The sequence below is a fragment of the Microtus pennsylvanicus genome, chromosome 19, assembly GCF_037038515.1.
Source record: "Microtus pennsylvanicus isolate mMicPen1 chromosome 19, mMicPen1.hap1, whole genome shotgun sequence".
In the NCBI taxonomy this organism is placed as follows: Eukaryota; Metazoa; Chordata; class Mammalia; order Rodentia; family Cricetidae; genus Microtus; species Microtus pennsylvanicus.
The window spans coordinates 40,376,288-40,402,860 of record NC_134597.1 but is presented as its reverse complement, the minus strand read 5'-3'; the positions used below and the strand labels follow the sequence as shown (position 1 = coordinate 40,402,860).

General features: G+C 39.0%; 1 protein-coding gene across 2 annotated transcripts in view; it reads right to left on the bottom strand.

The window, feature by feature from the left end:
• The window catches only part of LOC142838406 (uncharacterized), a 37,004-nt gene extending 12,544 nt beyond the window's left edge, over positions 1-24,460 (bottom strand). Inside the window, exon 1 of one of the 2 annotated variants that reach the window (XR_012908555.1) lies at positions 24,379-24,424. Coding sequence is in view for 1 of the 2 variants with exons in the window: in XM_075953825.1 (XP_075809940.1) it covers positions 24,379-24,405 (27 nt within the window). In the remaining variant the exon portion in view is untranslated. Of the gene's footprint in view, positions 1-24,378 lie in introns of both variants that reach the window. The other variant, XM_075953825.1, reaches the window with a different exon arrangement.
• Positions 24,461-26,573: the final 2,113 nt, after the last annotated feature.

Here is a 26,573-nt window from a genome sequence, read left to right as displayed (position 1 = left end):
TCTTCTTATCTGGGAGGTTTTCATTCAATCAATTAAATTCTAACCTGGGTCACTAGAGGCTTATGGTCATCTAAGAAGAAAATTTAGTCATTTCAATGATACTCATAGTCTGCAATATCCCCTACACTTTTCAAATGTTAAAAGTCTCTTCTGATGCTCAAAACAATCACTTGACAGTGATTTGTGGACAGAGGTTTCTGTCCTACCTGGTCTCAGTCATTCAATCCCAAAGAAACACACAGAGGTCTACATTAATTATAAACTGGTTGGCCTATTAGCTCAGGCTTTTTATTAACTAATTCTCACATCTCACATTAGTACATAATTTTTGTCTGTGTTAGCCACAGGGTTTGGTACCTTTTATCAGTGAGGCATTCTCATCTTGTTTCCTCTATGTCTGGGTGATGACTGCAGACTTAGCCTTTCCTCTTCCCAGAATTCTCCTGTTCTGGTCACCCCACATATCCTTCCTGCCTGGTTACTGGTAATCTGCATTTTATTAAACTAATACAAGTGACAAATCTTTGCAAGGTACAAGACCAGTGTCCCACAGCAAATAACATCTTGTAAAAATCAGAAAACAAGTTACATCTTTCCAACATACAATGGTATAGAATATAGAATACCATTTACACTCCAAAATAGAGAAATGGAGACATAGTGAGAGAAGATTGAACCAAGGCAAGACTGAAGCATAGCAGGACAAATATCAAATCCTGTAACTCTGTCTCAGATACACAAGGCTTCAGTTTCAAAGGGCTTAGGTGGCCCTATCCCTGCATCTAGTTTTTGTTTTTGTTTTGTTGTTGTTTTTTTTTTGAGACAGGGTTTTCCTGTAGCTTTAGAGCCTGTCCTGGAACTAGCTCTTGTAGACCAGCTGGCCTCGAACTCATAGACATCTACCTGCTCTGCCTACCGAGTGCTGGGATTAAAGGCATGCAACACTACCACCCAGTCCTGCATCTTTTCATATATCTCTGTGATTAATTTCACTCCCTATATTCAGCTAGTTCTTCACAGAAGATGTTTTATAGTTTAGGCATCTCAATATCTTGTGGTATTAAAATGCAACCTAGGCTGTATCAAAATACAACCCTGGCTGTTGTGGAATATTATGTTAAGATGTGTTATATTTGTTTATGTTGTGAAACAATTGTTTCAATGATACAAATATGTGTTGCATTCTTTTATGTTGCATGTGTATAATTCTGTGAAGCTATGATACTGGGCTGGTCTAAAATACCTATTTGGCCTAATGAACAGTCAGTAGCTTGGTAGAAAAGTATAAGAAGGGCTGGCAAGCAGAAACAATAAACAGGAGGAGAAATCTTGGAGGAAAAAAAGGAAGGATGACCAAGAAAAGGAGAGAAAAGCATGGGCCAGTGACTCACATACACAGCAAGCCACAGAATAAGAAGTAAATAAAAATTTATACAGAATAGAGAAAGATAAAAGCCCAGAAGCAAAAGGTAGATGGGACAATTAGTTTAGAAACGCTGGCTAGAAACAAGACAACCTAAGACCAGAAATTTATAATAATAATAATAATAATAATAATAATAATAATAATAATAATAAGCCTCAGTGTATGTCACTTTTTGAGAGCTGGGTGGCAGACCTCCAAAAGAGTAAAAACAACAACACCAGGTTTTGTCCTCACAGCTTCATGGTATGAACTCTCACAATCTCTTCACTGGGTTTCTGTCTCTGCCAAACATGGATGCCAGTAACAATGCTGAATTGTAACCACAAACTAAAAACCCAGTACCCTAAATTTTGATTCTTTCTTGTTTCCAGGACCAGCACATGATGAGTGGTCCTGAAAAGCTTAACTTCTTAATTGACAGACACTAACACACTTGGACCACAGGTGTAGCAGATTTTGTATGAAATTGCTTCCTAGGATTAGGAATCACTTTGCTTACTCCTTACATAAATTGAAGGTTTATGTGGATGGAGTCTTACTCCTGGAGCACCTTGCTAGACTTCCATTCCATGGCAAGGGCCTGTCTATAATAGTAATAAACTCCTTGAAAATCTTTCAGTAATTGGTTGCCACCTGAAACTACCTTTTCATTTTCATTTATTTCAGCCCCACGTGTTTTCTTTTTACTGTAGACCTGAATGAATCATCAGTAATAAACATCCAACAGATCCAATATTTCATTTAAGGAATCAGCCCATTTACTAAATATCCAGGTAATAGAAAGATTTTGGAGCCAAAATATCAAACAAATGACCTCTAGCTTAATCTGTTATGGAGTCTATCATTTCCAACTGAAATCCTATGATCTCAGTCTCTACTTTCTGGCATTCTTCTTAACATTTCTGTCTACCTGGTCCTATAAGAACAGCCAATTTAGTTCTGGTTACTATTTTCTATATTTTTTTCACCACCTAAATTCTAGATATCTTCTACACTCTTTCAAGAGACATCATTCCCAGGTTCTGCCTAGCAACAATATTACTTTTGGTTTTCCATTTCTTTGTCCTAACTTGCATTTATGTTGCTCTGATTAAATCCTCTAACCAAAACCAGCTCAGACAATGAGTGGGGTAATCTGATTTCATCATTTTCAGAGCTTAGGATAGAAAATCATGTTAATAGTTGAATGCAAAAATCCATGGACAAAGATTGTTTCCTGGCTTTCTCTCTTGCCCAGTCACTCCTTCATTCGTGCTAAGATAGCTCCCTTTTGTAGCCCAAGCCCACTTTCTTAGGGATATTGCCACCCTCATTGGAGGAGCCTTCCCACATCAATCATCAACACAATCTCTCCCAGATACAGCAGTCTGTGTTTTTTATGAACCACGCCACTCTGAACACAGTTGAGCAAATGTCCTTGTGGTAGGATCTTTTGGATATATGTCCAAGAGTGGTATAGCGGGGTCTTGAGGTGAATTGACTCACAACTTCCTGAGGACTGCATGTTGATTTCCACATTGGCTGTACAAGTTTGCACTTGTACAATGAATCCCCTTGCTACATGTCCTTGCCAGCATTAGCTGCCCCTTGATTTATGGAGCTTAACAAATCTAACAGGTGTAAGATAAGATCTCAAGTAGTTTTGATATTCATTTTCCTGATGGCTAAAGATTTTGAACATGTCTTCAAGTGTTTCTCAGTCACTTTAGATTCTTTTACTGAGAATTCTCTTTAGAGGTGTTCCCCATTATAGTTGGATTATTTGCTTTGTTCTTGTCTAGTTTCTTGAATTCTATAATACCCTAGGTGAGAAAGCCCATAATCACGTGGAAAAATATGATATTTACTCACTTATAGGTGGATATTAGCAGTTAAGTAAAGTATAATCACAGTAATCACAGTTAATCACAGTACAATCCATAGACACAGACAGGCTAAGTAACAACAGCTCTAGGGGAGATGCATGGATCTCCCTGGTAGGCAGAAATAGAACAGATCTTGTGGGTATACTGGAGGCAGGGGGGATGGGAAGAGGAAGGATCAGGTGAGCGAGGAAGAGACAGATGGGGAGAAGACAGGGAAAGATGATGGGAATAGAGAAGCTTTTAACAGGGGATGTGGAAACTGTAGTGACAACATTCTGGAAACTATAAAGGTGACCCTAGTGACTGTTCCTAGTAATCAAGAATATGGAAGTTGAACTAGCCATTTTCTGTAACCACATAAAGCTCCCAGTGGGACTGGGACACCAAGCCAGCCACAAAATATTCAACCCACTTGTACCACCTGCAAGATATGCTGGGACACTGGTGACTCTGAAATTTCTTAATGGCCAATAAATGACTGGTCTAACTTGAAGCTCATACTGTGAAAGGAAACCCATAACTGAAAACTGCCTAGATGTATGTAGGCCACCTTCCAAATGACCTTCCTCATTCTCTCAGTCCCCATCAACACTATCTCCAAATTCCCTATGGTCTCCTCTCCTTTCATGCCCAAACATTGGGTGAACACCATTTGTAAGATTTCCAGCTTTAACTAGGGATGAGAGCACCTGCTCAACCATAGGCCACATAAAGCAGAAAATTAGAAAGCAAATAGAAACCAAGCAAAATAACACCCATGCAACAAAGACAAACTGAGAGATGAGTACCTAGATCCACAAATTCCTAAAACCCAGATACTTGGACACCAACATAAAAACACAATCAACAACAGCCAGAGCAATAAGTCACTACCAGATTCCAGGTATCCTACTGCTGCAAGCTCTGAATATTCCAATAGAGTTGAAGCACAATTAAGTTAAGACCAACTTTACGAAGATGACAGAAGTCCTTAAAGAAGTAAATGAATCCCTTTTTTAAAAAAGTAGAGAAAGGATAAATGCAGTGTTGGAGAAAACTAATATATCCCTTAAAGAAAACCAAAAAGCAAACAAAGAAAGAGTTGGCAGAAATGAAGCTGTTCAAGACCTTAAAATAGAAATAGGAGCAATTAAAAATATGAACTGAAATAATTATGAAAATCAAAATCTAAATAATCAAATAAGACATACAGAGGCATGCTTCACTAAAAGAATACAAGACATTGAACAGAGAATTTTAGACTTTAAAGGCATGATCAAAGAAATGGACACATGATCAAAGAAAATGTTAAACCAAAAATTTCCTGAAACATAACATCCAGGAAATCTGAAACACTAGAAAAATACCAACCCTAATAATAACAGGAAATGGCGAACTATCTCACCCCAAAAACACAGAAAAAATTTCAAAAAAATTCATAGTCATAATCTTTTCTAACTAAAATGACACAGGAGAATGTAGACCACAGAATCAACTAAGCAGGGCTCTTAGGAGCTCACAGAGGCTGAAATAGCAATCATGGAGCCTGTAGGAGTTTGCCCCAATTCCTCTCTATATGTGTTATCATTTGTAGCTTGCTATTTTTGTGCAACTCCTAACAGTGGGAGTGGAGAATGTCTCTGACTCTTTTGCCTGCTCTTGGAACCCTTTTTCTCCTACTAGATTTACCCATGCAGTCTTTGATATGTGCCTAGTCTAATTTCAATTTGCTATATATGGCTTTATTGATATCTCTTGTGTGTCTGCTCTATTCTGAAGGGAAATGAAGACTGAGTGGATCTGGTGGAGAAGGGAGTAGTGGAGAGGACTGAGAGAAATGGAGAACAGAAAAACTGCAGTTGGGTTATATTATAAGAAAAGTGATGTATGATGTCCTTCTGTATAAGTGTTGCTTTTATTGGTTAATGAATAAAGCTGCTTTGGCAAGGCAGAATATAGCCAGGTTGGAAGAGATATATATAGAGAGTAGGCAGAATGTATGAGAGGCCATGTAGCTGCCAAAGCAGAAAGACGCCCCAGAAACTTATCAGTAGGCCACAGCCTCGTGGTGACACAGAGATTAATAGACGTGGGTTAAAATAAAAGAGAAATTAGCCGGGCGATGGTGGCGCACGCCTTTAATCCCAGCACTCGGGAGGCAGAGGCAGGCGGATCTCTGTGAGTTCGAGGCCAGCCTGGTCTACAGAGCTAGTTTCAGGACAGGCTCCAAAGCCACAGAGAAACCCTGTCTCGAAAAAACCAAAAAAAAAATAAAATAAAATAAATAAATAAAAGAGAAATTAATAAAAAGCCTGAGCTAGTAGGCCAAACAGTGCTGTAATTAATATAGTTTCTGTGTGATTATTCAGGTCTGGGTGCCTGGGAAATGAATAAGCAGCCTGTGTTTACAAGAAGAATAAATTTTGAAAAAGAGAAAGAAATGTGGACACAGTGAGGGAAGATTGGTTCATGGTAACACGAAAACTCAGTAGGGCAAACAACAAATCCTTTAGCTGTGCCTCAGACAGGTAGGGATTCGTTTTCAAAGAGCTTAGATAGCACTATTCATGAAAAATCATATATATATATATATATATGATTTTGATCTGGGCAAAGCCTCAACTGATGTTCTCTCAAGATGACTCTAATCTACGTCATGTTGACAGCTGAAGCTAATTAAGGTAGAGATGATAATATAGGAGAAGAAGATTTTTTAACACAAAATCAATATATTAACCATATCAAACATGAAGAACTGAAAAACACAGATAGGTCAAGAAATGAGAAAAAGTAAGCCTCTAAGATCAAGAAGAGAAAACAAAAACTGTTTCTCCACAGAAACTTACTAAACCAAGAAATGCTGATGGACCTATGAACACCTGATATTCAATAAAGGAGCTAAAAGTATACAATGGAAGAAAGAAAGCATCTTCAACAAATCGTGCTGGCAAAACTGGATGCCAACCTGTAGAAGAATGAAAATAGACCCATATCTATCACCATGCACAAAACTCAAGTCCAAATGGATTAAAGACCTCAATATCAGTCCAAACACACTGAACCTGATAGAAGAGAAAGTGGGAAGTACTCTACAACACATGGGCACAGGAGATCGCTTCCTACATATAACCCCAGCAGCACAGACATTAAGGACCTCATTGAATAAATGGGACCTCCTGAGACTGAGAAGCTTCTGTAAAGGAAAGGACACTGTCACTAAGACACAAAGGCAACCCACTGACTCAGAGAAGATCTTTACCAACCCCGCAACTGACAAAGGTCTGATCTCCAAAATATATAAGGATCTTAAGAAACTAGACTGTAAAAGGCTAATTAACCCAATTATAAAATGGGGCACTGAGCTGAACAGAGAATTCTCAACAGAAGAACTTCAAATGGCCAAAAGACACTTAAGGTCATGCTCAACTTCCTTAGTGATCAGGGAAATGCAAATCAAGACAACTTTAAGATACCATCTTACACCTGTCAGAATGGCTAAAATAAAAAACACCAAGGATGGCCTTTGCTGGAGAGGTTGTGGAGCAAGGGGTACACTCATCCATTGCTGGTGGGAATGCAAACTTGTGCAACCACTCTGGAAAGCAGTGTGGCGGTTTCTCAGGAAATTCGGGATCAACCTACCCCTGGACCCAGCAATACCACTCTTGGGAATATACCCAAGAGATGCCCTATCATACTACAAAAGTATTAGTTCAACTATGTTCATAGCAGCATTATTTGTAATAGCCAAAACCTGGAAACAACCTAGATGCCCTTCCACGGAAGAATGGATGAAGAAAGTGTGGATTATATACATATTAGAGTACTACTCAGTGGTAAACAAACTATGACTTCTTTTTTTTTTTTTGGTTTTTAGAGACAGGGTTTCTCTGTGATTTTGGAGCCTGTCCTGGAACTAGCTCTTGTAGACCAGGCTGGTCTCGAACTCACAGAGATCTGCCTGCCTCTGCCTCCCGAGTGCTGGGATTAAAGGCGTGAGCCACCACCGCCTGGCAACAATGACTTCTTGAATTTTGCATGCAAATGGATGGAAATAGAAAACATTATCCTGAGTGAGGTAACCCAGACCCAAAAAGATGAACATGGGATGTACTCACTCATAATTGGTTTTCAGCCATAAATATAGGACATTGAGCCTATAATTCGCAATTCTAGAGAAGCTAAATAAGAAGGTGAACACAAAGAAAAACATAGAGTTATCCTCCTGGATATTGGAAGCAGTCAAGATTGCTGGGCAAAAATTTGGGAAGTGGGGGGTGGGGTGGGATGGGGGAAAGGGGAGATGGGGAGAGAAAAGTGAGAAGGGGATGATAGGGAGAACTTGGGGGAATGGGATGGTTGGGATAATGGAAGGAATGGAAGGATGGATATGGGAGCAGGGAAGTATATATCTTAATTAAGGGAGCCATTTAAGGTTGGCAGGAACCTTGACTCTAGAGGGGTTCCCAGGGGTTCAGAAAGATGTACCCAACTAGGTCCTTGGGCAGCTGAGGAGAGATAGCCTGAAATGACCCTATCCTATAGCCATACGAAGGAATATCTTGCACATCAACATAGAACCTTCATCGGCGATGGATGGAGATAGAGACAGAGACCCACATTGGAGCAATGGACTGAGCTCCCAAGCTCCAAATGAGAAACAGAAGGAGGGAGAACATGAGCAAGGAAGTCAAGACCGCGAGGAGGGCACCCACCCACTGAGATGGTGGGGTTGATCTATTGGGAGATCACCAAAGCCAGCTGGACTGGGACTGAAAATGCATGGGATAAAACCAGAGTCCCTGAATATGGTGGACAATGAGGACTGCTGAGAAGCCAAGGACAATGGCACTGAGTTTTGACCCTACTGCATGTACTGGCTTTGTAGGAGCCTAACTGGTTTGGATGCTCACTTTCCTAGACCTGGATGGAAAGGGGAGGACCTTGGACTACCCACAGTGCAGGGAACCCTGACTGCTCTTTGGACAGGAGAAGGAGAGGGAGGAGAGTGGGGCATGGGGAGTGGAGCAAGGGTGAGGGAAAAGGGAGGTGGGGAGTAGGTGGAAATTTTTAATTAAAAAAAATTTAATAAAAAATTTAAAAAATAAGGATAAAAAATAAATAGTTGTTATATCAAAAGAAAAATATACTTTCTGTAAAAAAACAGCTAATACAACAATTAAAAATTTATGAAATTCAAATACTAATATTAATGATGAACACATTTTCATTTTCAAGTATTTTACCTATCATTTGAGCATACTGTTTGGTTTTGCTTTTATTTAGATTTTGCTTTGCTTTGAATAATTTCTTATGAAACTTTAGATTTATTCCCTTGTTAGATAGGTATTTGGTGATATAGTCTGCTATTCTCTCAGTTTTCTTTTCATGGTTAACAGGTTACTTTGTTATGCGGAGTGCTTTTAATTATATGTGGTTTTATTTGTCTATTTTTTCATTCTATTCATTCTACTTCTGAGATTGTAGCTATCAACAATAAAAAGGACATATTCTCAAACCAAAATCATTTGAGATTTGCCCTACATTTTCTTCTAAAAATATAGTTTTGTAATTTCAGGTTTTACATTAAAGTTTTTCATCCATTTTGACCCTACTTTTATGCATATTTTAAAGGAAGAGCCCCAATTCATTATTTACAAATGGATAACCTGTTTCACAATAGTATTTCTGGAAGAGAACATATTTTCCCTTTTGAACTTTTGATAGAATGATAAATTACACTTGACTGTAAGTGTTTGGGTATAGTTTGGGAGATTTCTCCATTATTCTACTAACCTTTGAGTCTATTTTTATGCCAGGATAATAATTTGTTATTATAATGAGTTTGTAATTTGAAATGTAGTTTGAAATGAAATACTTTAAGGTCTTCAGCTTTTGTCTTAAGTTTGCTCTGGTTCTTTGGAATCTTATGGTTGGTCTCCTTTTATCTCTTCTTAATGATGCACGACATTTTTATTTAATAATTATAATCTTCCTCAAAGATTGTAAAATATAGACAAACCACAATAAAAGTCAAATAATTAACAAAATATGTGTTACTCTATTTTCTACTTCTGTAAATAATTGAAATTTATTAAACACTTTTCATCATAAATCTTTCAAAATTATTATTAAATACCAAAATATTTTATTCTTATGATGGTAAACAAAATTTTAAAATCCTATTTTCTTACATATAATCATATATATTATTAATTAATCAACATTAAGATAAGTGAATATTTAAAGCAGACTTTCAGGTCTACAAACTTCAAAGATTGAGCTAAAAAACAAAAGGTAAGTTTAAGCCAAAATTCAGAGTATCTCCAGTGGAATCAGATGATAGAATCTTAAATATATTGCAAATTTGTCCAAATCAAAATGACTCAAGTATGTGCATTTGTTTATATGTTACTAGAGCCCATGGATGTGAATCCATTTCACCTTGACCAAAGGTTCTGAATTCAGGCCTATTCTTGCTCCTTCAAGGTTATGATAGGGATTTTGACCCAAGGTGTATCTACCTACAGGATGTTTGACCTAAGGTGTGGTGGCTGTGTGTCCTGCCTAACCAACTTAACTTAGGAGAGAGTGACTTGATGGTACAGGTATTGTAGAGGTAAGTAGTTTGTTTCTTGTTTGTATTGGTAAAGAAGTCTTGTCTTCTTCCCCTGCTTTTGGATTGGGGTATATAAAGCATATGGAACATAAATGAGAATTCAGTATTCACTGGGTTACCTTCCCAACACTATTCTGTGTCTTTGTGTTTCTCTTTCTTTTTTGTTTTTGTCTAACATTTCTAATCTACACGATCCTACCCTGGTGGAACATATAAACTTGTCAAGACTTGACTCCAACAGATGTCACCCTAACATGGGATCCCAACAACCTGTGTGATTGCATGGACAATGATAATGTTCTATACTTTCTATGTGTTATTAAATTTTGCACAGAGGCATATATGCTATGTTGATCTCTAATAAAAATATGACACATTTCCAAAAAAAAGAAATGAGAAAAAGTAAGCCTCTAAGATCAAGAAGAGAAAACTAAAACTGTTTCTCCATAGAAACTTCCTAAACCAAGAAATGCTCAGTGACCTCATAATATAGTAAATTTCCTGAAAAAGATTAATGAAAATCTGTCACTTTATAGAGAAACAACAATAAATTTAGATAATTAATAAAATCAATAATATAGATGGTATCATAGGCAAAACAAGACACAAAGACAGGCCTACAAATACATATCATAGTTCCTTAAATAAGAATGACAAGATACTAACCAAAATTAAATAACAAGAAATCACTGGCCAGCAGTCATCCTGTGTACAACTTCTCTCCTTTGCTGATAATAGACAATGGATTGGGTGAGGAGAGCTGATCCACCATAATTGGAGAAATTTGTATAAAGCTTTCTGATGTTTTAAATTTATAAAGAGTTTTGATTACTAAAAGGATCCCATTCTCTTATAAAAAGAAAATTATATTGATTAACATCACTTAGGCACCATTTTGTTTCCTATGACTGAAGATTGCCTGTAAGTCTGCATCATAGTGGGGAAATAAAAACTTTTTCAAACCAAATGCAAGATAACAAATTTTTAAAGAAATAGTGTATGATTTGTAATATATACCTAAAGCAACTTGTTTTGCTCTAATTGTTTTATGAGTCACAAGGATTTTTGAAAAGAAGCTTATCCCCACATTTTATATATGTTTATTTGTGAGAAAGAATGTCTTCCATGTATATACAGGTGACATATAAGAAAAGAGGGTGTCAGATCCCCTGAATCTAGAGTAGCAGGTGGTTCTGGGACTCCCAACTCAGATATTGGGATATGAACAGGCCTAATAATTTCAAGTCACCAAAAACTCTTAAAATATAAACTGGTATAAGCTACGCAGCACTTAAGCTATAACACTCTGGTTATCCATGGGGGAAAAAAAACCTTTACAAACTTATATAGCTACTATGGAAATCACAATGGCAGTTCCTAAGAAAATTTGGAATAGATCTACCTCAGGATTCTGTTGTACCAGTCTTGGGCATATAACCACAGATGATTCATCCTCTAGTTAGTACTTTACTGTTTGGCTCTTTTGGGAGCCCACCACCCAACTCTCAAATAAATCACATGAAGGATTATCCTTACCTTAGCTTGGTTCTAGTCAACTTTTCTTATTTTAAATTATTCTATCTACCTTTGCCTTTGGGATTTTACCTTTATTCTATATACCTTTATTTACTTTTTACTCTGTGGCTAACTGTGAAGCTGGGTGGCTGGTCCCTGACATTCTCCTCCTCTTTTTGGTCCTCAATCCTTCTCTCTTTCTCCTTTTATTTATTCTCTCTGGCTGGCATCCCAACCTATCCCTCTCCTGCATAGCTATTGGCCATTCAGATCTTTGTTAGACCAATCAGTTGTATTAGGCAAGCAAAGTACATGGCTTCAGAGTTAAAAAATGCAACATAAAAGAATGCAACACACCCTTGCATCATTAAACAAATATTTCACAGCATAAACAAATGTAACACACCTTCAATTAATGTTGTACAACATTTCCCCTTTTGTCTAAATAAAAAATGAAAGGTTACAACTTTTAACTTTCTCCACAGCTGCCATTTCCTCTCCATTAGCATTAAAAAATTAAAGTTAAAAAACTACTATGCAATCTATATCTAGGTGTCTTAATTACCCCTTTCTGTTTATTAAGAATATTTTAGGGGGCCAGATGAAACATTAACTAATTAATCTTTATCAATAAAAATTAGGAGTCAAATATCAGGGGTAAAAACCTGAAAGATAAGAGAAACAGTGGAAGTCTATTGATATAAATTTAATGTCTATTTTGTTAAATGAATGTCTGCTCTTATTTAAGGTATTATATTTGTTCAGTTCATTTATGATAATGTATAGTTAAAAATACAAATTAATAGATAGTCATTTATAATAGATAAACTTGTAGTCATGTTAGTTAAGTTTTCTAGATGTACAGAGATATATTTCATATGGATAGGTATTCTTTAAATCTTTCAAAGACATATAGAATATGGCATTTTAAATGTTTTTAAAATTTATGCCTCTTCATGACAGTGAGACATAAATCCTTCTGGTAGCACCAATTTTTTCAGAGGGGTTGATGGGCATTGAAGGAACTTATTATGGAATTTGCCTTCAATGTGACTAGGCTAGCCATTTGGGCAAGAAACTGCTCTTGACTGGATTGCTTGATGGTATGTTGTATAAACTGAACATGCAGGACCTACAAAAAAGGACTAATAAAGTTGCCTAAAAAAGGTGAGACAGATCCTGCTTCATGAAAGAGTCTGCTAGACATTCTGCAAGACACAGAAAAAAGGTGACTGAGAAAGTGCCAATATAAGTGGAACTGTCTTTGAAATTTTCTGCTTCATGGAAAAGTCTATCAGACACTATGGGCCTCTAGACTGAAGATGTTACAGAAGAACTTTGGGTGACTGTCCAGGCAGCAAGATGTCTTTGTCAATTCTAGAGTTTTGGAAGTGCTTATAATTAGTTAAGTAATTATATATATATATATATATATATATATATATATATATATATATCCTTCTAGAGTCTTTGGTGGAGTTGAAGAAAGACCATTTTATTATTATAAAAGATAGATTAGATATGGGGGACGGGGAGGGAAATGGGAGGCAGTGGCAGGGAAGAGACAGAAATCTTTAATAAATAAATAAATTTAAAAAAAATAAAAAAAACTTTAGACTCATAAAGATAAAATACATGATAGAGTATTTTTCTTAATTTGCCAAATGTAAAAGGACTAAATATTGTAACTATAATTCTTGCTTGATATGGTTTTGTTATATGTAACCTTGCTATATCAAAGTTAAAACCTTCCTTTTTATGTAGACAAAATTCCCCTCTGTATGCTGTGAATATGTTCTATTCCCATTGGTTAATAAAGAAACCGCTTTGGGCCTATGGTAGCACAGAATAAAAAAAGGTGAGAATTCCAAGCAGAGATAGAGGAGAAAAGAAGGCAGAGTCAGGGAGAATGCCATGTAGCCACTGAAGGAGACAGATGCTGGATGGAACCTTACTGGTAGGCCATAGCTATGTGGCAATACACAGATAAATTGGGTTAATTTAAGATGTAAAAGTTATTTAATAAGAGGCCTAAGCTGTTGGATATGCAGTCTTATAATTAATATAAGTTCTGTATAATTACTATGGGTGTGGATAGTGGGGAAATGACTAAACAACCTCTGCCTATACCAGGATATAATGAAGTTTGCAAGCTATACAGCATACACACAATTAATGTCTCAGTTCAAATGTCCTGTTCCTTGAATACTAAAGAATTGTACAAAGAAGCACAAATCAGCCTGAATGCTTCACTGCATGAGGGAATGCAACAGTCTGTCAGGAACTTGGAGGTATATTGTGACCCAGGAACCATGGGCTTTAACCTGAAAATCCTATGACACATGTCTCTACAGGCAGTTAGGTCAGGCCAACTCCATGGTTCCCTGAAGAGTCTACTGCCCACTAAAATCCTATGACCTTGACCTCCACTATCTGCCATTACTCTCAACATTCCCTTTGTTTATGTCCTACAAAAACAGCTGATTAAGCTCTTTGTCCAGTTTTCTGATCTCTTCGGCATTCTTATAAGAGTCAACATTTCCAGGTCCTTTGCAGCAACAAAATCCCCTTTGAATCCTATTTTTGTTTCAATTTTCTTCTGCTGCTGTTATTAAATTATGCAATCAAAAGCAACTCAGGGGCACAGAGGTGGAGCGGCAGCGGCGCCAGACGCACAGAGGCGGAGCGGCAGCGGCGCCAGTCGCGGCGGAGCGGCGGCGGCGCCAGTCACGGCGGAGCAGCGGCGGCGCCAGTCGCGGCGGAGCGAAACTGCACTCAGGAAGAGGCTTTGGGAGACCAGCACGGCAGCAGACACAAGCGGCAGGGTCAGGCATGCAATAAGGAGAGCAGATCACCCTACTACAATCAAATCAAAGAGGTAGGCCTTTGGTTGGCCAGGTCACTGGCAAACGGGGAGCCTGGTCCTGTCCTGAAGACCCTTCGGAGGGGTGAGAGGGTTCTTCGTATGTTGAACCAGCCCTGCATCTCTGGGATGAAGCCTACTTGATCATAATGGATAATTTTTCTAATGTGTTCTTGGATTCGGTTTGCCAGTATTTTGTTGAGGATTTTTGCATCGATATTCATGAGTGAGATTGGCCTGTAATTCTCTTTCCTGGTTGAGTCTTTGTGTGGTTTTGGTATCAAAGTAACTGTAGCTTCATAGAAGGAGTTTGGTAATGACCCTTCTGTTTCTATATTGTGGAATACATTAAGAAGTATAGGAATTAGCTCTTCTTGGAAGTTCTGGTAGAATTCCGCATTGAAACCATCTGGTCCTGGGCTTTTTTTGGTAGGGAGGTTTTTGATAACCTCTTCTAATTCTTCGTGACTAACAGGTCTATTTAGATTGTTCACCTGGTCCTGGTTTAACTTTGGTATATGGTATTTATCTAAAGAAGTGTCCATTTCTTTTATATTTTCCAATTTTGTGTTATACAGGCTTTTGTAGTAAGATCTAATGATTCTCTGAATTTCCTCTGTGTCTGTGGTTGTGTCCCCCTTTTCATTTCTGATCTTATTTATTTGTGTGTTCTCTCTCTGTCGTTTAATTAGTTTGGATAGGGGTTTGTCGATCTTGTTGACTTTCTCCAAGAACCAGCTTTTTGTTTCATTGATTCTTTGGACTGTTTTCTGTGTTTCTATTTTGTTGATTTCGGCCCTCAGTTTTATTATTTCCAGTCTTCTACTTCTCCTGGGCGCATCTGCTTCTTTTTTTTCTAGAGCTTTCAGGTGTGTTGTTAAGTCCCCAATGTATGCATTTTCCGTTTTCTTTAAGTGGGCACTTAGTGCTATGAACTTTCCTCTTAGCACTGCTTTCATTGTGTCCCATAGGTTTGAGTATGTTGTCTCTTTATTTTCATTAAATTCAAGGAAGACTTTAATTTCTTTCTTAATTTCTTCCTTGACCCAGGTGTGGTTCAGTAGTTGACTGTTCAGTTTCCATGAGTTTGTCGGCTTTCTGTGGGTAGCATTGTTGTTGCCTTCTAACTTTAATCCGTGGTGATCAGATAGGACACAGGTGGACACTGATATTTTTTTGTATCTGTGGAGGTTTCCTTTGTTTCCAAGTATGTGGTCAATTTTTGAGAAGGTTCCATGAGCTGCAGAGAAGAAGGTATATTCTTTCCTATTTGGGTGGAATGTTCTATAGATGTCTGTTAAGTCCATTTGCTTCATTACCTCCAATAATTCTCTTAATTCTCTATTAGGTTTCTGTCTGATTGACCTGTCCCTTGGAGAGAGAGGTGTGTTGAAGTCTCCTACTACTAGTGTGTGTGGTTTGATGTCTGCTTTGAGTTCTAGTAATATTTCTTTTACATAAGTAGGTGCTTTTATATTGGGGGCGTAGATATTCAGAATTGAGACATCATCCTGATGAATTGTTCCTGTTATGAGTATAAAGTGACCATCTCGGTCTCTTCTGATTGATTTTAGTTTGAAGTCAGTTTTGTTAGAAATTAATATGGCCACACCTGCTTTTTTCTTAGGACCATTTGCTTGAAACACCTTTTCCCAACCCTTTACTCTGAGTAGGTGCCTGTCTTTGTGGTTGAGATGTGTTTCTTGCAAACAGCAGAATGTTGGATCCTGTTTTCGTATCCAATCTTTTAGCCTGTGCCTTTTTATAGGTGAGTTGAGCCCATTAATATTAAGTGATATTAATGACCAGTGGTTGTTTACTCCGGTTATTCTTATTGCTTTTGGTAGTAGAGATTGTGTGTCTCCCTTCTTTGAGATGTGCTGGTGAAGGGTCACTAGATGCCTGGGTTATTGTAGGCAGTGTTGGATTCCTTGGGTTGTGATTTTCCTTCTATTACTTTCTGTAGGGCTGGATTTGTGGCTACGTATTGTTTAAATTTATTCTTATCCTGGAATGTCTTGTTTTCTCCATTGATAATGAACAATAGCTTGGCTGGGTATAGTAGTTTGGGTTTGCATCCATGGTCTCTTAGCTTCTGCAGTACATCTATCCAGGACCTTCTGGCTTTCATAGTTTCCATAGAGAAGTCAGGTGTAAGTCTGATCGGTTTACCTTTATAAGTTACTTGCCCTTTTTCCTTTGCAGCTCTTAATATTCTTTCTTTAACCTGTATATTTTGTGTTTTGATTATTATATGGCGAGGAGATGTTTTTCTTTGATCCAGTCTATTTGGTGTTCTGTATGCTTCTTGAATATTTAAATGAATATCTTTCTTTAAGTTGGGAAAGTTTTCTTCCATAATTTTGTTGAATATATTTTCTGGGCCTTTGAGCTGTGACTCTTCTCCTTCTTCTATTCCTATTATTCTTAAGTTTGGTTTTTTTATTGTGTCCCATATTTCCTGAATGTTTTGTGTTGAGAATTTGTTGGCTTTGCTGTTTTCTTTGATCTGTTTGTTTATTTTCTCTATGGTGTCCTCAGCATCTGAGATTCTTTCTTCTATCTCTTGGATTCTATTGATTATGCTTGTTTCTGTAGACTCTGCTCGTTGACCTAGATTTTCCATATCCAGCTGGTCCTCAGTTTGTATTTTCTTCCTTGCCTTCATTTCAGTTTTCAATTCTTGAACTGTTTCCATTACCTGTTTGATCATTTTATCTTGGTTTCCCAGGGTATCATGTACATATTTACTCATTTCTTCAAACTTTTTGTTATACTTCTCATCCATTTCTATAAGGGCATTTTTTACATGTTGTTTAAGGGACTCTATTGCGTTCATAAAGTCAATTTTTTCCACTTCTTCTGTGTTAGGTTGCTCAAATACTTCTGTTGTAAGATCCTTGGGTTCTGGTGTTTTCATGTTGTTTTTCAGATTATTGGGTGAGTTCTTGCCTTGGTGTCTGCCCATCTCCTCCTATTAATCCTATCTAATGGGTCTTTAAAAACCGGATCAGGTTTCCCTGCTGGCCCAGGGCTCTGCTTACAAAATGCCCTCGCTCTGTTTCCTGGTTCCTGCCGCAGGCCAAGAACCCTCTCACCCCTCCGAAGGGTCTTCAGGACAGGACCAGGCTCCCCGTTTGCCAGTGACCTGGCCAACCAAAGGCCTACCTCTTTGATTTGATTGTAGTAGGGCGATCAGCTCTCCTTATTGCACGCCTGGCCCTGCTGCTTGTGTCTGCTGCCGCGCTGGTCTCCCAAAGCCTCTTCCTGAATGCGGTGTCACTATGCCGTGTCTGGCAGCCGCTACGCTGCGTCTGTCCGCCGCTACGCCACGTCTGGCCGCCGCTACGCTGCGTCTGGCCGCCGCTACGCCTCTGTGTGTCTGCAAAATCTCATTATCTTTTAGTAAAGAAAAGGATGTCTGTTAGGATAACTTAGACACCATTTTGCTCCCCCTGATTGCTGATTGCCTGTAAGTCTACAATCAAAGTGAGGAAATGAAAATATTTTAAAACAAAATGCAAGATCACAGATTTTTAAAGAATCTGTGGACACCTAGAGCAGCTTGTTTTACTCTAATTGCTTTATAAGTCACAAGCACTTTTGAAAACAAGTTTATTGCTATTTTTTGCATATGTTTGGCAATGAGTGAGTGTATCTTCCATATATAACATAACATACAAAAAAAGGGTTTCAGATGCCCTGGATCTAAAATGCTAGAGTTATGAGCCTCACAACTTGAGTGTAGGTATCTGAACTCAGGTCACCTCCAAAATGAATATGTGCTGAGCCACCTACCAACATCCATAATACCTTTTATCCAATAAACCAAAAGTCTCTCACAGATTAACAACAAGAGCAACAAAACCTAAATAAAGAAAGAAGTAGGGCCGGGTGGTGGTGGCGCACGCCTGTAATCCCAGCACTCGGGAGGCAGAGGCAGGTGGATCTCTGTGAGTTCGAGACCAGCCTGGTCTACAGAGCTAGTTCCAGGACAGGCTCCAAAACCACAGAGAAACCTTGTCTCGAAAAAAAACAAAAAACAAAAAAGAAAAAGTAAATAAATGATCCTTGGAAACATGGTGCGTCAAAACTAAGATGACGTGTATGGTAAATTTGCACCATAAATGAATACAGTGCAATGGCAATTCCCAACGATTTATAACAGGAAAGCTGTTACAAAGCTACATTCATATTGTAAGCACACAGAGTAATCATGGGATCATCAAAAAATAGTACACAGATTGACATAATATGACTTCTTTCTGGGTGGAGGTTGTACATACTTTTAATCTCAGCACTCAGGAGGCAGAGACAGCAGGATCTCTGTCAGTTTGAAGCCAGTCTGGACAACAAAGTGATTTCCAGGACAGGCTCCAAAGTTACAGAGAAACCCTGTCTCAGGAAAAAGAATTACCACAAAGCTGATCAACCTAGAATGTGTATGATATTTGGGAAAGAATAAAGAGGATGGAGAGAAAAGGCCAAGAGCAAAGTCAGGAAAATATAGTCAGCTATTAATCAAAAGACCAAAGGAAACAGTCAGGAAACGTGTGGTCCTGACCAATGTTACCCAGCTACCTATGATTCTATGTGTATGTAAATTAAATAAAGTCTTCACAATTTTTACAAAATTACTTCAATGTGACCCTTAAACTGTTGTTTCTGACCTTCCAGCTACTGTTATTTCTTCCAGAGAGGCCTCATGCTCTAGAGCCCTCTCAGCAAAAAGAGATGATCTCCTGCTAAGGTTATACAGCCCCTTAGACCTCCTTGTGCTTTCAGGTAAACCCAGATCAATCCCAAAACAATATAGAATAACATCTGCTTCCTGTCAAATGGATTTTAGTGCAAGATATAGATTCTGCTCTATCTACCTGCCCAACACCATAAAAACCTAAGAAACCTCTGTAGCACAGAAACTCCCTTTGTCCCATGGAACTAAACATCACTGAATTACACCATTGCAGCTGGTGGTAGCAGAAAGTTAGAAGCATTTTAATCATGTATTGCTAAAAGACAATCAACATCACCATAGTTCTACCAGCTTTTAAACCATTTGAGACATTTATCAGACAAACTTGAAAGTAGACTGCAATATTCAGAACTTCTAGAAACCAGATTATCAGTTTTAAAATTTTTCTTTCCACTGTACACCAAGAGCATGGCTCTGTATGTACACTGGACAATGAGATTACAAGCACAATATCCGACCATGCCAGGGCTGCAGAGTCTCCCTCTCCCCGGGAAATCCATACACGGGGAGGCTCAGAAGACAAGGGGCACTACCCAGGTCATTACACAGAGCAACAGAACCACAGAAGATAAGGGGCACTACCCAGGTCATTACACAGAGCAACAGAACCACAGCCTGGTTCTCAGAAGACAAGGGGCACTACCCAGGTCATTACACAGAGCAACAGAACCACAGCCTGGCTCATGGTCCATCCAAACCCCAGCAGAAATTACAGCTCTGAACACCCTACACGCACCATGGCATAGGTTGTGGTCTTCCTTACAACTCATTACAACAAAAGTAGAAAAGAATCCTGGAAAGAACCTGCAACCTACCTGCTTGCTAAGATGTCCAGAGTCCCTCATTGGCTAAGGCCACCCTGCTGGGCCTCAGAATATTTTCAGCTCCCCTAATGGGTGATCAGAGATCACCAGACAGCACAGTAATTCCTATTCTGCCCTTCCAGCCCAGTAGACAGGGTTCTAGACAGAAAGTTTGTATTTTAGTAGACAGTCATCCACTTTCCTAGCACATATCCCATTCCTCATCCAAAGCACAGGGTCCTTTGAATACACCTTCTATTACACACTCAATGTGCAGTGCAGCCAACCTATCACGTCATGCCTGGGAAATCCTGCAGCCAAACATGGGTCACATTTACAACCGTTGTTAAAGAAAAATAGGCCATGAATTAGAAGATAATAAGGGGTCATGGTAAAGCGTGGGGACAGGAAAGAGAATGCGGATATGATATAGTTATAATCTCAAAATAATATTTTGAAAAGTTGAAATAGGATTCATGGCCATGTGCTTCAGAAACTAGAGATTTATATTAGAGCACATCAAAGATTTCTCAAACCTTTCATCTCTGGAGATATATTTAAAACCAGTAAAATAACAGTCCTGTTAGGCGGGCTACATTTTACTCAGATCTATTTTGGTTGAACTACTATAAATATAGCAATTTAGTTTTATGAGAAGGTCAGTTCTCATAAAACTAAATTAGATTCTTGATTGCCCTGGCCTGTGGACAACAAGAAATGGCCACCAGGACATTTATGGAGCATCTAAAATTGATTACTGAATTCCTAATTAGGTAATTAGTAAATAGCTAAGCATTGCTAATCTCAAATACCGTTGAAGTAGGAAAGTTCTCAACCACTGTCCTGACTTTCACTTCTGCACTGTGAATCTACCAGCTTCAAGCTTGACCTATGTACTCAGTTCTTGCACAGATCCCTCTTCATTTATAAGCAAGCACTAAAAGACTGAGATACTGGAGGTCACTCACTAGCTGGTCTATTTTTGCTTTCTCACAAACCAGTCAAGGCCCTGTCCTGAAGGAGTTTCAGGACTATCTACCCAGCACTGGGCAGCAGAGGCAGAATTGGGTGTTTAAAGAAATTATCAATTACATAGCATGAGGCAACAATATTATAAGCTCATAGTCTCCCACACCAGTATGGCAGAGTCTCCCCCTCCCCCAGGGAATCCACACTCAACAAAGCTCAGAGGCCAAGGGCCACTACCCAGATCACCAAACAAACTAACAGAACCTGTCTGGATCATGGTCCATTGCTTTCCAAGCAGCTAATAGCTCAGCCAACCAGCTCTTTCTGGTCTGGGGACAGTGGCCCCTACATTTACCATGGCATGGCTTTGTGGTCCTCCTCACATCTCCATTCAGCAGAACAAGACAATCTTGGAAAGAACCTGTAAGCTACCTCCTATGGTGATACTGACTGTCAAGTAGAGTCCTTCATTAGCTAGAACCACCCAGCTGGGCTTCAAGACATTAGCAGTTAGCCTACTGGATGAACAGAGATCAAATGTCTCAGAGAGCAAAACCCCTCCAGGTTTCCTTCCACACTATGGTGAGACAAGACCCTAATTTATAGTTTAGTAAAATCTTCCATTTTCCCAGAGCAATTCCTGTTCCTCCTCAAAGGCACATCTTCCTATGTGTACATATTCTATTACACACTCAATGTCCAGTGTAGTCAACCCTTTACTTCATAGCTGGGAGGTCTTGTAACCAAACCCAGGTCACATCCAAGCAGTAATTGTTAAACAAAAAGAGGCCATGGATTAGAACACAATAAAGGGTCCATGAGAACAGTTGGAAGCTAGAGACAGATAGTGAAAATAATGTAATTACAATATCAAAAGAATACGGTTAAAAAGTTCAAACAAGCTTCATGGTCATGTGCTCCAGAGACTAGGGATCTGTATTAGCACACCAAGTACAACTCACATCATTTCTCTCGGGGTATACAGTCATGTTAGGCAGGACCACATGCTTTTACCCAGTTCTTCTAGTTTGCTTGAACTACTGTAACTACAGTAATTTGGTTTAATTATGTTTTTATATAGATTCTTGACTGCAGAGTTTATGGTGTGTCACTACTCATTGCTAATGACAACTACTGCCCCAGCAGGAAATCTTTCACCCTTTTTCTTGCCAATCCCCTTTTCTGTTGTGACTTTGCTTGCTTTACAGTTGGTCAGTGAACTAAATTCTTACATCGGTCCTACTCCACTTGTAAATTCACAATAAAATCTAGAGAAGTTGGAGGATACTCATTCACTGATCTATTTCTCCTTTCCACAGACCAGTCAGGGTCCTTCCTGGTTGGAGTTGCAGGACTATCTTTCTAGCACTGGGTAGCAGAGGCAGGATTAGGTGTTCAAAGCAATTCTCAATTACATAGTGTGAGGAAAGCCTGAGCTACAGGAGACACTGATATAAACCAGTTGCTCTCAATTGTCCTAATGTTGTGACCATTTAAAACAGTTCCTCCTGATGTGTTGAACCCCCAACTATAAAATTATTTTCACTACTACTTCATAACTATATTTTTGCTACTGTTATGAATTATAATATAAAATATCCGTGCTTTCTGATGGTCTTAGGCCAGTCCTGTGATAGGATCATTTGATCCCCCAAAGGAAGCTGTGACCAACATGGTTAAGAAACCCTGCTCTAAATTGATATAAATAAATAAACAGCACTTAAGAAAGAATGGAATGAAACTCTTAAACTAGGAAACATTGAAAATATAGCAGTAATTCATCTAAAGAAAATGAATGTTAAAAATGATACCAATAATTGATGCTTTACAATAATAAGAATAATAGAACACTTATCTATACTAAATTTGAAATGGAGTAGTCCCTTCCCTGAGAGAAAGAGTGCCATTAATAAGAGACTGTATGACTTTGTTCCATGTAAAATGTTAGCTACTAAGTGTTGTGATGTGATGGTGTTACAGTCAATTGCCTGTTTTTCAAACCTTTCAGCTAACTTAACAATGTCAACTAAGATTGTACATATCTGCATAGGAGAGTTCTCTAATCGGAAACTGAATACTTAGTAGTTCAAGCTATCCTCCCTAAATTGTACACCCACCAATTCTGTCTGTCTTCATTCACATGGAAGGAATTAATACCTGCAGGGAAATTACAGAGAAAGTCACTCACCAGGCCCCATCAGTCCTTCTTTATAATGGAGACCCCTGCAGAGCAGTCTGTGACCTAGCCATTATCTAGTCTGTTTCCCCCTACAGTGAACACAGAACAATGTTCCTCCTCTTCTGGTCTGAAGGGAGAAGCCATGCTCCACACACAAATCCTTTCCCTATTCTGCAATGGACAGTCCACTATGTGACTCAAACACAATTTTAGAACTGTGTGGTAATTTTAGAACTGTGTGGTGCTGTAGACATGTAATCCAAGGTTTGGAGTGTTTAGTCAAGAGGAGAACAAGGACAATGCCTTGTGGGGCTAAAGACAGGGTTCAAGCACATCTCAATCAAATTAGGAGACCTTGACTCAAAATAACTTTTCAAAAAGACTAGAAATTAATTGTAGAATAAATATACGTTTATGGCACAGCAGGACTTAATGTTAGTTGTGATCCTGTAATGGCCCCTTGAGCAGCATTTAGAACTCAGTTTTTAATGGACGGATGGGCATTTGTGCTGGTTGTAAATCAGGCTTGTCTCCTTTGTGATGGGAATGTAGCTGATTAATCCTGGGGAACAAACTTTTATATTTTATCATACTAATCTCTAACAGGTTAGAATATCATTGCCTTTGGGGCATTTGGGATGCAGCTCTCCCTTACCTAAATTCTATTTTGTGACTTAATGTCTCCTAAGAACTGGAAATTCTATTACCATGAATTCTACTCTTCTACAGTTTAGCAGTGGAGTGCTACTCTATACAAGAAATACTGTTTACAAGCTCCACAGAAATAACTCCAGATGGATCCTAAACCTAAATATTAAAATGTTCCAACTGAAGAACTTCTGGAAGATACTAAAAGGAACAGAGCTATCTGACTTTGGCAAATCTGTGTCCACTGCGACAATACAAGCACTAAGGGAGCCCACATGTCACAGTGAAGTCAACAACAAGGGTATTTCTTTTTTTTTTTTTTCGAGACAGGGTTTCTCTATAGCTTTTGGTTCCTGTCCTGGAACTAGCTCTTGTAGACCAGGCTGGCCTCGAACTCACAGAGATCCGCCTGCCTCTGCCTCCCGAGTGCTGGGATTAAAGGCGTGCACCACCACCGCCCGGAAACAAGAGTATTTCAAAGCACAGTCCCACTCCCAAATCTCTAAGCAGACGCAGTAAGGATAGTAAGTTACTCAGAGACTGCCAGCCAGCTCAGGAATTTCAAAGATCATGCAGAATCACACAGGATCACACAGACCCTGCTGGGGCATGCAGGACCAGCAGGACCAGGCAGAAACATGATGAACTCTGCATCTAGTCACCGGCTCCCACCCAGCTTAGAGGAAGGATGCACCACACTGTCTCCCATGGCTCAACTAGCCACTTCTCCCGGTCTGAGGATAACCCCAAGCTCACCATGTCATGATTTTCCAGCTTGTCCATGCTCCCTGCTCAGCTCCCTGCACTCACAGTAGAACACACAAAACCACTGACACCGACGCCATCTTCTCTTCGAAGTCAAGCTTGAAAGTGGCCACCCCCGGAAGGATCCTGCACAACTTCTGACTGGCAGCTCACCTGGAGGGCCTGATTGGCTAGTGAGTCCTGAGTGACAAGAGCACTTCCCATAGAGTTATTCTGTGCTTAAAGGCACAGCTCAGCCGGGTGGTGATGGTGGCGGAGTATGACTTTAATCCCAGCCCTTGGGAAGCAGAGGTATGCGAATCTCCTTGAGTTCTAAACCAGCCTGCCTTTTTCAGGACAGGCTCCAAAGGTGCAGAGAAACCCTGCCTCGAAAAACTAAAACTAAATTAAAAAATGAAAGAAAGAAAGGAAGAAAGAAAGAAAGAAAGAAAGAAAGAAAGAAAGAAATCTGCAAAAGCTAGTTCCAGGAAAGGCTCCAAAGCTACAAAGAAATCCTGTCTTTAAAAACAATAAATTAATTAATTAACTAATGAAATAAAAATTTTTAAAATGAAAATTAAAGACATAGCTCAGTGGTTCCTGGCCCTGCCTTTCATCCCAAAGACCGTTTCTAGATCAGCAGAGATGTGTTTCCATAGCACGAGCCCCTGGCTCTCTACAGGCACTGCCCGTTCTTCTCCTTGACACAATGTGGCTAGCTAGCTTGTGCAGGCCACTGTTATATACTATGTCCCTGTCTCACAGTGGAAGGATGCCAAGAATATTATCAGCCAAAGGGAAATTTAAAGATACAAAAGGAGATGTTTGTTATGTGACACTGAGGTCAGGTGAACTGAAAATAATTTTTACCTGGTTGTCCCAGGGACTTCAGATAACCAGGAAAGAAAAGTAAGAACTAGATCACAGATTAAAAACAGATAATAAGTCTTTCTCCCACCAGAAAGCTGCATGATGCTTCCATTACTTTGGAGTTTCATTCATGAAATTCAGAACAAACAGTTGTCAAATGGATAATAATAAAGATTAGTCTCCAGGGAAAGTTGAATACTTAGAAAATAATAAGACAGGAAAAAAGTGTTCATGAGCACTAATGCCTCACATCTTCCTCAATGGGCAGGTGAAAAAACCCACAGCAGCATTATTCAAAGTTGTCTCCATGAATAGCACTAGTAGAATGAATCTCTCCATGTATATAGAAAGTAGATTTATTAAAATGTCTTACAAGCTGTGGTCCTGGTAATCCAAAAAATGTCTGCAAAACATAGAAATTTGAAGAGTCTAGTAGTTGTTAAGTTCATGAGGCTGGATATCTCAGCTGGTCTTCAGTATATACCAAAATTTCAAGGAAGATGCTCGTAAAGAAATGAGCTTGGTAGCCAGAGCTAGGGAAAGTGGACAAAGAGAGAGCTTCCTTTTTCAGCAATAGAAAGTACAGGAATAAGTTATAGAAATTAAGGGTCCAGTCCAGAAGTGCAAAAATATAAAGTTGTAAGCTAAAACACATTTTGGAAAGGAGAGAGAGAGAAAGAGAGAGAGAAAGAGAGAGTGAGAAAGAGAGAGAGAGCTGCCAGCCACTGTTAACCACTAACAAACACTTTCTGCCTTAAGAGCATGCATCCTGGCAGCCACTGTGTACAGAGCTAAACTTTTAACAGTCATTTGCTGCCTCCCAGCTTTCCCGCTAGGCAAGTGCTGGCACAAAAAAAAAAAAGTTAGCTTCTAGCTATTGCCTCTATGGGACACTCTGCTTGTATTCTAATTTTTAACTGTCCCCTTATGTAACTCTACTCTCTTCTGCCTTACATTCTCTCAGGTGCCGTGAAAAGTGGCTGTGCCAGCCACTAACTTTCACAATCACTCTAAGTTAGCATTCTAATGCTCTATAAACAAAAGTTGTAAAACTAACAATGTAGAGTGACTTTAAGCCTGACCTCAAGGTTGTAAAAGCCCTTTGACACACACCTGGTGCTAGATTTTACTGTAGGAAGAGGCTCCAAACCAACCCCCAGGGCCACAGTTTCAGAAGCAGGCCTCTGGCTGTGATCACAGGTATAGGTGACAAGCTTTGTGTGCCCTGTGGTGTTTTTTTTCTTTTTCTGGAATAAAGCTTACTTCTGGTTTAATAGATTTTGGAGGTCTATCCCACCATTATTGTGTGACCACCAAACACAACAAATATTCCTTAT